Source organism: Nicotiana attenuata, unplaced genomic scaffold, assembly GCF_001879085.1.
Source record: "Nicotiana attenuata strain UT unplaced genomic scaffold, NIATTr2, whole genome shotgun sequence".
Taxonomy (NCBI): domain Eukaryota; kingdom Viridiplantae; phylum Streptophyta; class Magnoliopsida; order Solanales; family Solanaceae; genus Nicotiana; species Nicotiana attenuata.
This window is the reverse complement of record NW_017671568.1, coordinates 108,160-121,986: the sequence shown is the minus strand read 5'-3', so window position 1 is coordinate 121,986 and position 13,827 is coordinate 108,160. Positions and strand designations below refer to the sequence as shown.

At 36.1% G+C, this 13,827-nt stretch overlaps 1 protein-coding gene across 1 annotated transcript; it reads left to right on the top strand.

Moving 5' to 3' along the window:
- Window positions 1-392: 392 nt before the first annotated feature.
- Window positions 393-3,328, top strand: LOC109209035 (probable flavin-containing monooxygenase 1). The gene is made up of 4 exons (XM_019372199.1): window positions 393-945; window positions 1,699-1,936; window positions 2,184-2,350; window positions 2,468-3,328. Exons 1-4 carry the CDS (start codon window positions 454-456, stop codon window positions 3,164-3,166), a joined length of 1,596 nt encoding a protein of 531 aa, XP_019227744.1. The 5' UTR covers window positions 393-453; the 3' UTR covers window positions 3,167-3,328.
- Window positions 3,329-13,827: the final 10,499 nt, after the last annotated feature.

The window sequence follows — 13,827 nt, the reverse complement described above, 5'->3', positions numbered from 1 at the left end:
GAACTCCAAAAGGTTATTTTTCAAAATTTTCACTCAGATCACTCACAAAACTCCAAAAACAACCCAAATTACATTAATGTCCAAACATACTCTAATTTTCAAATACCATTTTCACTTGATTTTTTTTAATTTTACAATTCTTATGGCCAAACACCCACTAAAGTTGGTGCTATTTATACATCATTCCCCTTTATAATTTTAAATTAAGAAAATAAACTTTTTAGATGTAAAAGTAAATCTCTCGCATATAAAATTAAGATCGTAAAATTAAAAATAAATTTATGAAGAGTCACAAAATTAATTGATTTCAATGACGTATGTTGAGTCGGTTGCTCTAGAGTCAAGTATAAGAATCTCAGTTGTCCTTTGATAAGTTTAGCCATCAAATAGTAGGCAATTCTCCAATTTCCTTTTTTGTGGAGTTTGGAATTAGGGTATTATTGTCTTTTCAACATGGAGACACACGTAAACGGAGAAATCAATGTTGAAAAAAACAAGAAGCAAATAGGAATCATCGGTGCCGGAATAAGTGGTCTTGTTGCATGCAAACACGCACTAGAACAGGGATTTAATCCTATAATTTTTGAATCCTCAAATTGTATTGGCGGAGTTTGGTCCAATACAATTGAGTCAACTAAACTTCAAACTCCTAAAGATCTTTACCAGTTCTCAGATTTTTCATGGCCAACGTCTGTCACAGAAACTTTTCCTAATCATTATCAAGTTAAGGATTATATTGAATCCTATGCTCTTCACTTCAACATCCTGAAACATATTCAGTTTAATACTAAGGTGGTTAGTATTGATTACTGTTGTGAAGATGATGGTGAAGAAATGGCTGCTGGTTGTCAGAATCTGTGGGGTGGTACAGGCCAAGCATTCTCTCCTAAATGCAAATGGGTTGTCACAGTAATGGATCTCCTTCGTTCCTTGCATCCACATAAGGTAAATACTACTTCCTGTACTTTTTCTACTTTAGTCTATTCAAAAGGAATGGTACCTCATTTTACCTGAATGACATTGGCGCAGCTAGAATTTCAACTTTATGGTTTCTAAATTTTAAAACGTCGACTTCAATTGCTAATAACTGGGTTGTAAATTCAATATATGTATAAATTTAATGAATCTTTTAATGCAAATACATTGTTTGAGCAAAAGTTACTGTGTTCTCGGCCACACCTGCATATGGGCTTCTAGCTCCGCCCATGTACTATTAGAGTATTAGTTATAGGGTACTTTGGTATATGCGAAAAGTCATTAAAGGGCAGCCCGGTGCACAAAGCATGTCACGTTCACATAGGGTACAGAGAAGGGCCGCACCCCAAGGGATGTAATGTAGGCGGCTTCCCCTGCATCAGCGGCTGATTCCACGACTTGAACCTGTGACCTATAGGTCACACAGGGACAACTTTACCATATTGCTCCAAGGCTCTCCTTCATATGCCAAAAGTCATTCTTTTTAACAATTTCATGTCCAGTCAAACACTGACATATAAAATGAAACCGATGGATTATTTGTTGGTTCAGAATTTTCTCTGTTGGGAAGTATTTAAAACAACACCTTTTTCAAGCAAAGTGTAACTTTTTCTGGGATGTCTTTGTTGTCACAATTTTCAGTCTATTCTATTTTTAACAGAGAATATTTGTATTACTTTCTTGACATGCATGATGTTCATTTTCTAATATGTGAAATGGTAGGTTTATGAAGTTGATTTCATAATCTTATGCATTGGAAAGTTCAGTGGCCTGCCAAATATCCCTCACTTTCCTATGAATAAAGGGCCGGAGGTGTTCAATGGCAAGGTTATACACGCCATGGATTATGCTGAAATGGGAAGTGTTAATGCAACTGCAATGGTCAAAGATAAGCGCGTCACTGTTATTGGATTCCAAAAATCAGCAATAGATCTTGCAGCAGAAGTTGCCAGACTAAATGGTACTACTACTTAGTTATTAACTGGATACACTAAACAGATATTGCCAGCCTAGGACCAGTCTCATTTTTTGCCATTAGATCTTCTGCCTCTAATGAATTATTTGCTAGAGATGTTTGAATTTTCAATAATTGATGACATGGTCTGGTACGCGAATGCTGGCTATGCCATTTGGAACAGAATAATGTACTAGTTTGCAGCAAACTTCTTTGGACTGATAAAAGAACTTTATAATTTTTTTCATTTCAGGAGTGAAACATCCCTGTACATTGTTACTCAGGAGGGTACATTGGACAGTACCAGAGGGCTTTCTGAAACTCTCTTTTCGGAATTTGAATAGATTCTCAGAGTTAATGATCCATAAGCCCCGCGAAGGATTTTTCCTCTGGTTCTTGGCCATTTTACTTTCACCTCTGGTAATAACTTCCTTAATTTTGCCTCACATTGCTTTAGTCTTAGTTGTATTCAGAATTCTACCGTTGTCTTACTTTTAGCATCGTATAACAATTGATGGATATGCTTGTTACTTTCAGTTGTGGATATTTTCAAAGTTTGCGGAAAGTTATCTCAAATGGATATACCCATTGAAGAAGTACAATATGATTCCGGACCATGGTTTTCTTAGACAGATATCTTCTTGCATGTTCACAGTATTGCCAGCTGATTTCTATAAGAGAGTTGAAGAAGGAAGCCTCATTTTAAAGAAGTCGAAAAGTTATTGCTTTTGTAAAAACGGACTCATCATCGACGAGGAGAATCTTCCTTTGAATACAGACTTGGTCATCTTTGCAACTGGATACAGAAGTGATGATAAGCTTTGTAATATTTTCACCTCAACCTATTTTCAGAAATGCATTACTGGCTCTTCAACTCCCTTCTACCGCGAATGCATTCACCCTCGTATTCCACAGCTCGCGATACTTGGGTATTCTGAGAGCCCTGCAATACTATACACCACTGAGATGCAAAGCAAATGGTTAGCTCATTTTCTTGCAGGGAAATTTAAGCTGCCAACAATAGCGGAAATGGAAGAGGACGTCCTGAGATGGGAGAAGTGTATGCAACGTTACGCTTGTAAATACTACAAAAGAGCCTGTGTAAGTGTGTTGTTACAAATATACTGCAATGATCTGTTGTGCAGGGACATGAATTTGAATCCAAGAAGAAAGAAAAAAATGTTGAGTGAACTTTTTGCCCCTTATAAACCTTCAGATTACCAAAGATCTGTGTAGTTTTAGTACAATAATGATTTTGCAAGTGATATTACTGGACCAAGGAAAAAAGTTCCCCAATGTAATAAAGGAAATAAGAATATGAGGCAATTTTCTTCAAGGAGTTTGATAATCTTCTTTGTCTGCTAGAATTAGGATACTTTTCTCATGAATTGGAATGTGCTGCTAATGTTATGAGGATAAAACCTAAAATGGTTGCAAAATTCTGCTTGGAGTGTTCTCTGATTTACTATTATCCATGTAATCAAGTGGTGTTTCGCGAGCCGAGAGTCTACCGGAAACAGTCTCTCTACCTAAAGGTAGTTTTCACATATCTAATCACAAAAGTCCAACATTTTATTCTGGACAGTAGGGGGAACCTTAAAAACTTAGATGTGTTCTTCTGGTTTGAATCACAGATACTTCCAGTATAATATGCTGGAAGTTTTTAAGTTTTACATATCAATTCAGAAAGGTCCGGCATATTATACTGGAGTTTTGTTCTACACCATTTTATGCAATATTTTTACTAGTTTGAATTAAAGATACCTCCAGTACTATATGCTGCAGAGTCTGTAGTTTTAACATATCTAATCAGGATAGTAGGTGAACCTTAAACATTTAATATTTTCTTGGGATTTGAATCACAGATACTCTCCGTATCATATCCAGGAATATCCTGGAAGTTTGTAAGTCTTATATATCAATTCAGAAAGGTCCAGCATATTATACTGGATATTTTGTTCTGCAATTAATTCATTTGCCATTACTTTAACTGTGTTTTTTTAATCAACTAAAACATTTTCGATGTTTAATGACAACATAAAGTACTGTAAATTAAATTACATTTATATATTACACAATCAAGCATAGAATAAACGTTTTTCATATAAAATTTATAAAAATATACAACAATGCAGATGTTATTAGTTACGATCTCAATTACAAACGAGAAGAATAGTAGATTGACGTAATGAGGAGAATAAGAAGATTAAACCACAAAATTTGAAAAATCAGAACAATAATTGTGAGAGTTTACTTCAATCTGTAGATTGACGCCGCTAGATTCTGCTGAAATAGAGTATGAGGTCATGTCGCGTAACTTTTATAAACAGAGTAGGGGTATTTTTGTCAACAAATTGTTCCGGTGCTAATGTACTGGCTAAATATAGTTGACTTTTGATTATCTGGCTAAATTTGATTGACCAACAGTAAAAATAGCTATTTATAAATTTTATTCACTAAAATATGGGCGGATTGGGAGGTTTGACAAATTATGGGCTTATTTTGCTAGCACTATGCAGGAGTCATAATCCACCTGTATACAAAGGTAATCTCTCAGCAGTTAATTTGGTAAAGATGACATTTCTAATAGCAGCAATATAAGACTTTAGTTTGTGAATATTTTTTTGGAATGCAGTTTGACTTTTTCATGAGTTTGCTAAATATGTCTGTTGTAGACTTATTGGCTTAAGAAACAATTGACTTCTATAGAGAAGTAGAACTTTTGAGTATTTTAAGGGAAGTCTATGATTATTATTCAAATTCAAACATGACGCACAAAAGGAGAAAAATAATTGGAAAAACTTATTAAGTTTGAGAAAATAGATTCGATAATAGTTGTTTGCCACAACATACGCCTGCAGCAAGTTTATATCTTTTAAGGGGTTGTATGGTTTGAAAGATAAGTTATGTTGCGCTTAGTTATGTTGAGATTAGTTATATTGAGATTAGTTATCATGATATTATTTTTTATTGATTGTTTGGTATGTTGTATTAATCATGTGATTGTCAATTTTGCTGCTTTATCCTAGGATTATTATTCCGCCTCTGGCAGGTCTAAATTATCCCGATACTATTTTTAATTTTAGAATAACTTATTCAGGGTTAGTAATCAAACAAAGGATAAGGAATACTAAATTTTTATTCCAAGATTATATTTGCTTATCCACCGTACCAAACGTAACCTTAAAGCTAAACTAAGAATAGCCAATCCTGGACATAAAGTCACCTTCATGACATAGCAAGAGCAAAGAATGCAGAATTCAAGGGCAACGACTATAGCAATGTAGTATATCATTATGGACCGAGTCTAAAAGCTTTTTCTGGGCATTAGCTATATTTGGTTATCTTTGGCACGAAGTAAACATATTAGGACCATGTATATATCCCAATAACTAGCTGCGTAGAATTGGAAGTCAATCTTCCACCTACGGGTGTGGCCTAGCGGTCAATGAAGTGCGTGAATATCATGTGTCAGGTTTAAATTCAAGCGGAGGCAAAAATACTAGGTAATTTCTTCTCATCTATTCAAATCTTGGTGGATATAGTTACCTAGTACATTGCTGGTGGGAGGTGACAGGTAGCTGACCCGGACACCACGATTATTAAAAAAAAAAAAAAAAAAATCTTTCAGACGCATTGATCTGGAAATCTTTGTACACATGCGTACAAGTAGCCATTCAATTCAAGGCCATACATCTAACTTGGAAGAAAAGAAAAGTAAACGATTTTGCATCACCTTACCTTAATATCAGTGCAATTATAACAAAAGTGTCAAAATGATATTATTGACAAAATGAACCGTGCATGACGTGACTAATTAGATCGGAGAAGTGGACAACTGGTAATGCCGTAAAGGGCAGTCCGGTGCACTAAGCTCCCGCTATGCGCAGGATTCAGAAAAGAGGCGGATCACATATGGCAATGCCGTATATAGGGTGTCAATGGTTCGGTTCGGTCGGTTATTTTATAAATTTTATACCATACCAATTTTTCGGTTATTCTATTATGTATAACCAATATTAGACTTTTCGAAACCGTCCCAATCATATCGGTTTCTCTTAGGTATCGGTACAGTTCGGTTAATTTTCGGTATTTTTTTTAAATGTCATATAAAAATCATTAGTAGAAGTAGAATGCAATAACATACGTACTTTTATAGAACTTAGCAAAACTCTCTAGATATTTTTACATTTTAAAGGGTTATGAATTAAGAAAATATGAAAGATGGCTAGAGTATGGATCCATCAACTACTCTACAACAGCATAAAAGAAACTAAACAAATAAAAATAAAGAAATATAAAGCAATCGAGTGGAAAGATATTAACGAAGCTGGAACTGAGACTCAAGAATAAAGTCTATAGAAGATTAATTATTCAAAAAGATAAATCTGAATCATACGAAATAAAACGCAATCAATACATTGTAGTTTGCTACTCATAATCACTACAATACCTTGTATCTTGCTAGTGAATATGTTGGAAATGATTTAGTTTCAATGAGCGTAGCATAATAGGTTTGGGAATTATGATTTTGAGTTTATTACTTTTTGGCTTGTAATTGTTTTCATAATTCTAAGACCCAAGGAAAATTTACTGTTTTATTATCTTTAAACTTAATATATAAATATATTTTTCACATGCAAATTTATTCGGTACGGTTCGTTTTTTTTTTCGGTTTTTTTTCATAAACTAAAAAGCCTACCCTAATTATCGGTATGGTTATAAATTTATATAAAAACCTACGATTTTATTAAAAGAAACCTAAAAATCGGTTCGGTCCGGTACAATTCGATCGGTTTAGTCAGTTTTCAAATATCCATTCAGACCCTGGCGTATACACCATATTATCAATTAACTACGTCTAAATTTCCAAACTTGTTGGTTGACAAACAAACATGTAGGTTACTGGTCAAATAACAGTGTAAAATAGCTGTATCTTGTCATTTAACTAGACTTGTTTCTATCATGTTTGGAGTCACATTATGCAGCGGCAGTATGTCGTATTGGTTTAGCAGTGCAAATTAACACAAATATCTGTGATATAACTTAGTACGAAAATAGGTATGTTCAATTTGTTGGATCATATTTCGCAGCGGAAGCAAACATAGCATCATAATCACGTGTAATCTAAACAATTAGTACATACGGAGATTATACGAGTTACCTCTTGAAGCGTGAACAAAGCAAATCGATATCCTTCTCCAGTTCCAGAATTGCAAGATCTCAGCCACCTTCCACAGTCTTCTACTGTGTTACCCAAATAAAAACCGGAAAACAGAGAACTTCGGGTGGGCGAAATTCAAGGAAGAAAAACGTGTGTTTTTTCTGTGTCAAAAACGACCAGCTATATACCATATATATATAGCTGCGTTTTTTTTAGGTCAAAACACTTTTCCAAAACCTGTTAGGTTTTCTTCTTACACCAAGGAAAGGTTTCCTTTATTTCCTATTATTCAGGCACAGTAGGGACCACAAAATTTAATTAACAAGGCTTCCTATTATGGAATTAATTTCGAAATTTGAAATTAATTTCTACCATAATAAATTACGAATTATTCCACTAAAAATTCGTAATTGCACTCCTTAGTTCAATTTCGAAATTCTTCCATAAAACCTTATTTAACTCCCCATGTTAAAATTCAGATACTAATCAATCAAATTAAATTACTGACTATTTAATTTATTGATTACTTCCTTTAGACTTACACTTAACTTAGTTCATGTGTCGGATACAAAATCCATCGGCCGGGTTTACACATGAAAACTTATAAGCTTTCATAAAGGAGTATCATCAATCTCAAAATCGAGACATGGATTCCATCAACTAATTATTACTTCGCCAATGTATATCATTGTTATCCAATTTACCAGGCTTATTGACTCACGAAAGAATCTCGCCTTTTAATAAATCAAAACAACAAGTGACATACACAGCTAATAATAATTATATCAGGATTAAGAGTATAAGTACATTAAATGGACTAGAGAAATTATTTTATAAAGTTAGTATAAAATACTTATCTCTACTTGATCCGTTCAATACATACAAATGTATTAGCACAAGAAGTTGAAATTAGACCTATTCCCATAATCAAGATAAATTACATTTAATCTTGTACTAAAACCATTCCGATGATTTGTCCAATTCCATCATTAGATTGTGAACATTAACTTTTATGTCTTACAAGAACCGATGATTTAATCTTCGGTGTATAAGCTAAACTCTATACACTAAATCATCTACTATGTAAGCAATGGACACACAAACCAATACATGATCTATTTAAAAGGAAACTTTATGGAATTTAAACAAGTAAATAAATAATTGGCCTTCAGAACACTGCTACAGATTCTGAAGGCCACTCTGGCCGCGGTCCTGGCGTAAACGCGGTAGGACCGCGGCAGAACACTGCTGCAGATTCTAAAGGCCACTTTGGCCGCGGTCCTGGTGTAAACGCGGTAGGACCGCGGCAGGACGCGTATGGCTTATAGTATATTCTAACAATCTCCCACTTAGACTAATAATCATGCGTCTATAATTTTGATACTCATTCCTTCTACATGCTTATCAAAAGTCTTCTGTGGTAAGCTCTTAGTAAATGGATTCGCCAAGTTGTTCTCTGATGCAATCTTGGTGACCACTAAATATTAAATGATATTTACGCTCAATGTGTTTTGCCCTTTTATGGCTTCGTGGCTCCTTTGAATTTGCAACCGCACCACTATTATCACAATAAAGTGTAATTGGCGCTTGAATCGAGGGAATCACGCCCAACTCTCTCAGGAAGTTACCAAGCCAAACTGCCTCTTCGGCTGCCTCAGAAGCTGCCACATATTCTGCTTTCCATGGTGGAATCAGCAACACAAGTTTTCTTGATACTCCTCCAGCTTATGGCTCTACCTCCAAGAGTAAACACATTACCTGAGGTAGACTTTCTAGAATCTCTGTCTGATTGGAAATCCGAATCAGTATACCCAATAGGTACAAGGTCATCCGAATGGTAGATCAACATGTAATCCCTAGTCCTTTTCAGGTACTTGATTATATGTTTAACCGCCGTCCAATGCTCTTTCCCAGGATTAGACTGAAATCTGCTAACAACGCCAACGGCAAAGCAGATATCAGGCCTAGTGCATAACATAGCATACATGAGGCTCCCCACAGCTGATGCATAAGGGACCGCCTTCATCTTTTCTATCTCTTCATCAGTCTTAGGAAACTGATCTTTAGAGAAATTCCATGTCTGAAAGGAAGAAATCCTTTCTTGGAATCATGCATGCTAAACCTGGAGAGTATTGTATCAATATAAAGACTTTGGGACAAGCCTAATATCCTTTTCTTGCGATCTCGCAAGAGTTTGATCCCAAGGATATAAGCCGCTTCTCCCAAATTTTTCATATCAAAATGAGTAGACAGCCACTGCTTAACTGAATTCAACATGCCCACATTATTTCCTATGAGCAGTATGTCATCTACATATAAGATCAAAAATGCCACTTTGTCCCCATCCCACTTTTTGTATACACAAGACTCGTTGAGACACTGATCAAAACCAATGTTTTAATCGCCTTGTCGAAACAAGTGTTCCATGCCCTAGATACCTGTTTCAGTCCATAAATGGACCTTTTAAGTTTACACAACATGTGTTCCTTGCCACTTTCCACGAAACCGTCTGGTTGCATCATATAGATGCACTCATCAAGACTTCCATTAAGAAAGGCTGTCTTGACATCCATTTGCCAAATCTCATAATCATAATGAGCAGCAATGGATAAGAGAATCCTTATAGACTTAAGCATGGCTACCGCGAGAAGGTTTCCTCAAAATCGATCCCTTCTTTCTGAGTGAACCCTTTCGCTACAAGCCTTGCTTTAAAAGTTTGCACTTTTCCGTCTGTGAGTACGTGACTTTTGCCCTATATGAATTACTCCCATAATTTCAAACAAAATAATTTCTTTTCATTATTTGCAATTTTGGGGATTTTTGCGATATTTTCTGTTAAATGTTTGCATTTATTTGTGCATTTTAACTAATGAAAAATACAAAAATATAATATGCATTGCATTTAGGATTTAATTTTGCATATTTGTGGAATTAATTAGTAATTAGGAGTTTACAAAAATACAAAAATCACAAGGAAAAACTTTGATTTGCTTTGTTTGGTTTTAATTTTAGTGTGTAGGTTTATTAGTTTCTTTTAAATTGGTTTTAGTTTAATTTTAGCTTAATTAGGTAGCTTGAATTAATTTTGAGGATTAATCTTAGTCTAGTTTTAAAATTTAATAAAAAGAGAAAATTGAAAAAAGAGAATTTTAAATAGGTTGCAAAAATCTGGGCTGATTTTAATAATACCAGCCCAAACACACGCCCCAGCCCAGCTAAAATGACCCAACCCCCCGCCTGTCCAGGCCCAAGTCCCGTTCAACCCAGTAACGCAGTCCGGTTTTTTTTAAGATGAAACGACGCCGTTTGGCGTCAATAGATCTGGGCCATCTATCTTCTTCAATCTAACGGCTCATAGCTGATCGTTGGTATTAAATAAAAGTGTCTAAATTGGAGGAAACCCTAAAGACAATATCCGTCTTCCTCGTACCCTGCCTCTTCGCCGGCTCCGCCTTAACGCCGCCGCCGGAAATCGCCCACGGCGGCGGCCGGCCTCCAAACTTGCCCAACTTTTCACCAAAGATTCCTCCCTCCCTCCTCTTTCCGTATCCACGCTTGAAATCCCTCGAACCCTAGCCAAAATCCTCAAATATAGCAAACCCTAGGCGCCGCCACCACCGTGCACGGCAGCGCCGCCACCCAAACCATACCAAAATTGTACCGTGCAATCCCCAGGCTACCCTAAGTCCCACACTGCTGGTTGCTCCCCAAAAATCCCAACCGGATTCCCCCAATTCCACATCTAAGGTTGAAGTTACAAGGTCCAGGGGTCTGTCATTTATTCAAAAGGGCTCCAAAGTGATGTTATATGACTGTTCTGTTAAAGAACAGACATATAGTATTACTTTGAGGCCAAATTTGAGGGCAGTCGCACAAAATCAAATTCGATCCAAGCCTAGTGTGGTGAGTCTGGTGTTTTCTTCTCTTTCTTTTATTCGGTTCAGGGTTCCGATCGAATCTAGGGTTACTTCTCAAATTGGTTCTTGTTTTTTTTGTTTATCTTGTATCCTGTTAGGTTTCCTCAATGCAAGCTTTTAATTCGTTAACTGACTAGTTTAATTAGGTCATTTGATTTAGCTAGTATATTGGTGCGTTTTACAAATTTTGGATATTAGGTGTTGGTATGTGGTTTCAACTGATTACAATTTGTTTTGCTTGATATTGGAATTAATCTGTGTTCAGATGTTAGTTCTATAGTTTCTTTGGTGATAATTAGTTAGACTCTATTAACCTAGTCATTGGGATATAGCTGAATAGTGTGGCCTCTTAACTAACCATGGTCAATTGTTAACTAGGGTAAAAGGAGGCTGAGGGTATAGTTTAATACTAAGCTTAGTAATTTCAGGGGGTGATCAGGGGTACTTTAGGCACCTAAAATGGCTCAGTTTGTTAAGGCTAAGTAAAATCAGAATAGAAGTAAGGATAATACAGGTATTCCACAGGTAGAAAAACACCCTAGGTCCTTCTAGAAGGGGGTCTTAGTGTAGATTTCAGGAAACTTAGTAAGATAACTTGAACCACAAGTCAGTAAATTAGGGACTAAGGGATAAAATCTGAAAATAGAAGAGGGGGAAAAAGTGTGAGAGGGATCTAGAAGCTTCCCCCTGAAATTTGCCTATAAAAGGCAGCCCCCTTGCTTTGATTTACAAGTTTTGGGGGAACCCTGAAAATTCCAAAAATCAGTATTCACTTAGCTCTTCAGATCTGAGACAGAAATTCAAAAATTCAAAAAGCCAAAAACAATAGAAAACCTTCAAAAACCCAAAAAAAAATTATTGTTTTCTTTTAGCTGTTTGAACTGGATTTTCCTAGTTCAATCTCTGGTAATTGTAATTCAGAAGTGTTTCTGGTTAGTTTTCAAGTTGATTTTGGGTTCAATTGAAGCATTTTGGGATCAGCTTGAGTGTTTTGTCATTGTGATTTGTTTCTGGGTACATTTGGGATTCGTTTGAGCTTGTTCGAGCTGTTTTTGGGTTGAGTTGCTAGTTTCCTGTTAGCTCGTTGAATATTTCTAGATTTTACTTCTTCCTGGGCTATTGTGGTGATATTTTGGGCTTTCAACTTGCTTCATTGTTCGGTTGTACTCACTGACTGTTGCTGCTACACTTACCGTGCTGATTTCTCCTCAATTTCATTGTATTTCCATTTCCAGGTACATGTGCTTAGCCCTCAAGTCTATGAAATGAGATAAATCTGCTATTTGAAGTTGATCTCTGAGCTTCATCTGTTTCGGTTGATTCTGATGTTTAAAATAGTAGTTTATTGGATATTTTATGTGGTGTAATAGACTGATATTGGACTGTTTGGACTATTTTTAGCATAGCATTAGTATCCTATCTAGTAGTGTTAATCTAAAATTCTGCTTTAAGGCCAATTATCGTGTTAAATGTAGTAGTATTAGTGTCATGATTAGTGAATGGTTAAAGTTAGTATAACGTGGGCATGAAGTTAGATTTGGGATTAATGCTGGTTTTCAGCGTCAACGTTAAGTTGGATCCAATAAATGTGCAAAACGATGCTATGTCTCACTTGTTAAGTTCAATAGCTGGACGTTGAGAACAGGGAACCAGCACCTCATTAATTAGAGCTTCGTTTTAGGCTGATGTTTTATTGTAATTGTTAGTCATTTTAGTTGAACTGTTGAATTCATGAAATACTTGAAGTAACGCATTAGCTTAAACATAATCTAAAATGAAATTTAACTTTAAGATCAGCAGTTGCTTGATTTAATGAACCTGAATTGTTCATTTGTGACAAATTGTTGAACCCAGTTGCGAAATGTGTCCAACGCTTTGAAATTCAATTGTAGTCCAGTGTTTGGGTTTGGGGTTCAATTATGGATCTAGGAAGGGCAAACAATGGATTGCCAGGCCTGTTCCCAAGGGCCCAAATTCTGAGCAGTTTGCCAACTGAGGCCCAGCGCTGGGCAGCCTCGTCTAAGGCTGAATGGATTCTCATGCTTCTGGGCCACTTTTGAAGCCCAATGTACTGAAGACCTTACTCAAGCCCTTGTTTTAATTCAGCAACACATTTCTAGGCTTTTAAGCTAAGTAGCGAGTTTAAATTAAGAGGTTTTCCTTTTGTTTAAATTCGGACTTGAGCTTGTGGCCCGGATGTTATAACTTCAATTAGCTAAGGCCCTTTTAGAGAAAAGAAAATATAGAAAATCATAGTCACTTTAAAATTGGCCTTTAAAATAAAAGTGGGACGAGCCTCGCCAAATAAAAGTGCATAAATTGCGGGGCCCTCATTAAATGCTTTATTAAAAATATTTTAGAAATTCGGGACATGCCATTTAGCGAATTTTCATGGCTTCCCGCAAAGCTAACAAGACGCTAGCCACTTTAGGCGCGCTTTTAATAATTTTACCTTCTTAAATACGGGTATGCATTTCATGCGACCCAAATCCAAATCTCAAAACGTTGAATAAGAGGTGTCGAGGATCCGGGTGCATTTCATGTGACGTGATCCCAAAAACACGCTCTTAAACGGCGTTCATTTTCATAAAAAACTAATTAAAAGTGGTTAATCAAATTTTTTAAAATTGCACCATAGGATGACATGTATTAAAACCAGACTTTAGCCAAATATAGCAGTTGAGCGACCGTGCTGGAACCACGAAACTCGGGAGTGCCAACCCCTTCTCCCGGGTTAACAGAATTCCTTACTCGGATTCCTGGTTCGCGACTGTTAAACAGAGTCAAACCCTTTCCTCGATTCGGGATTCAAACCG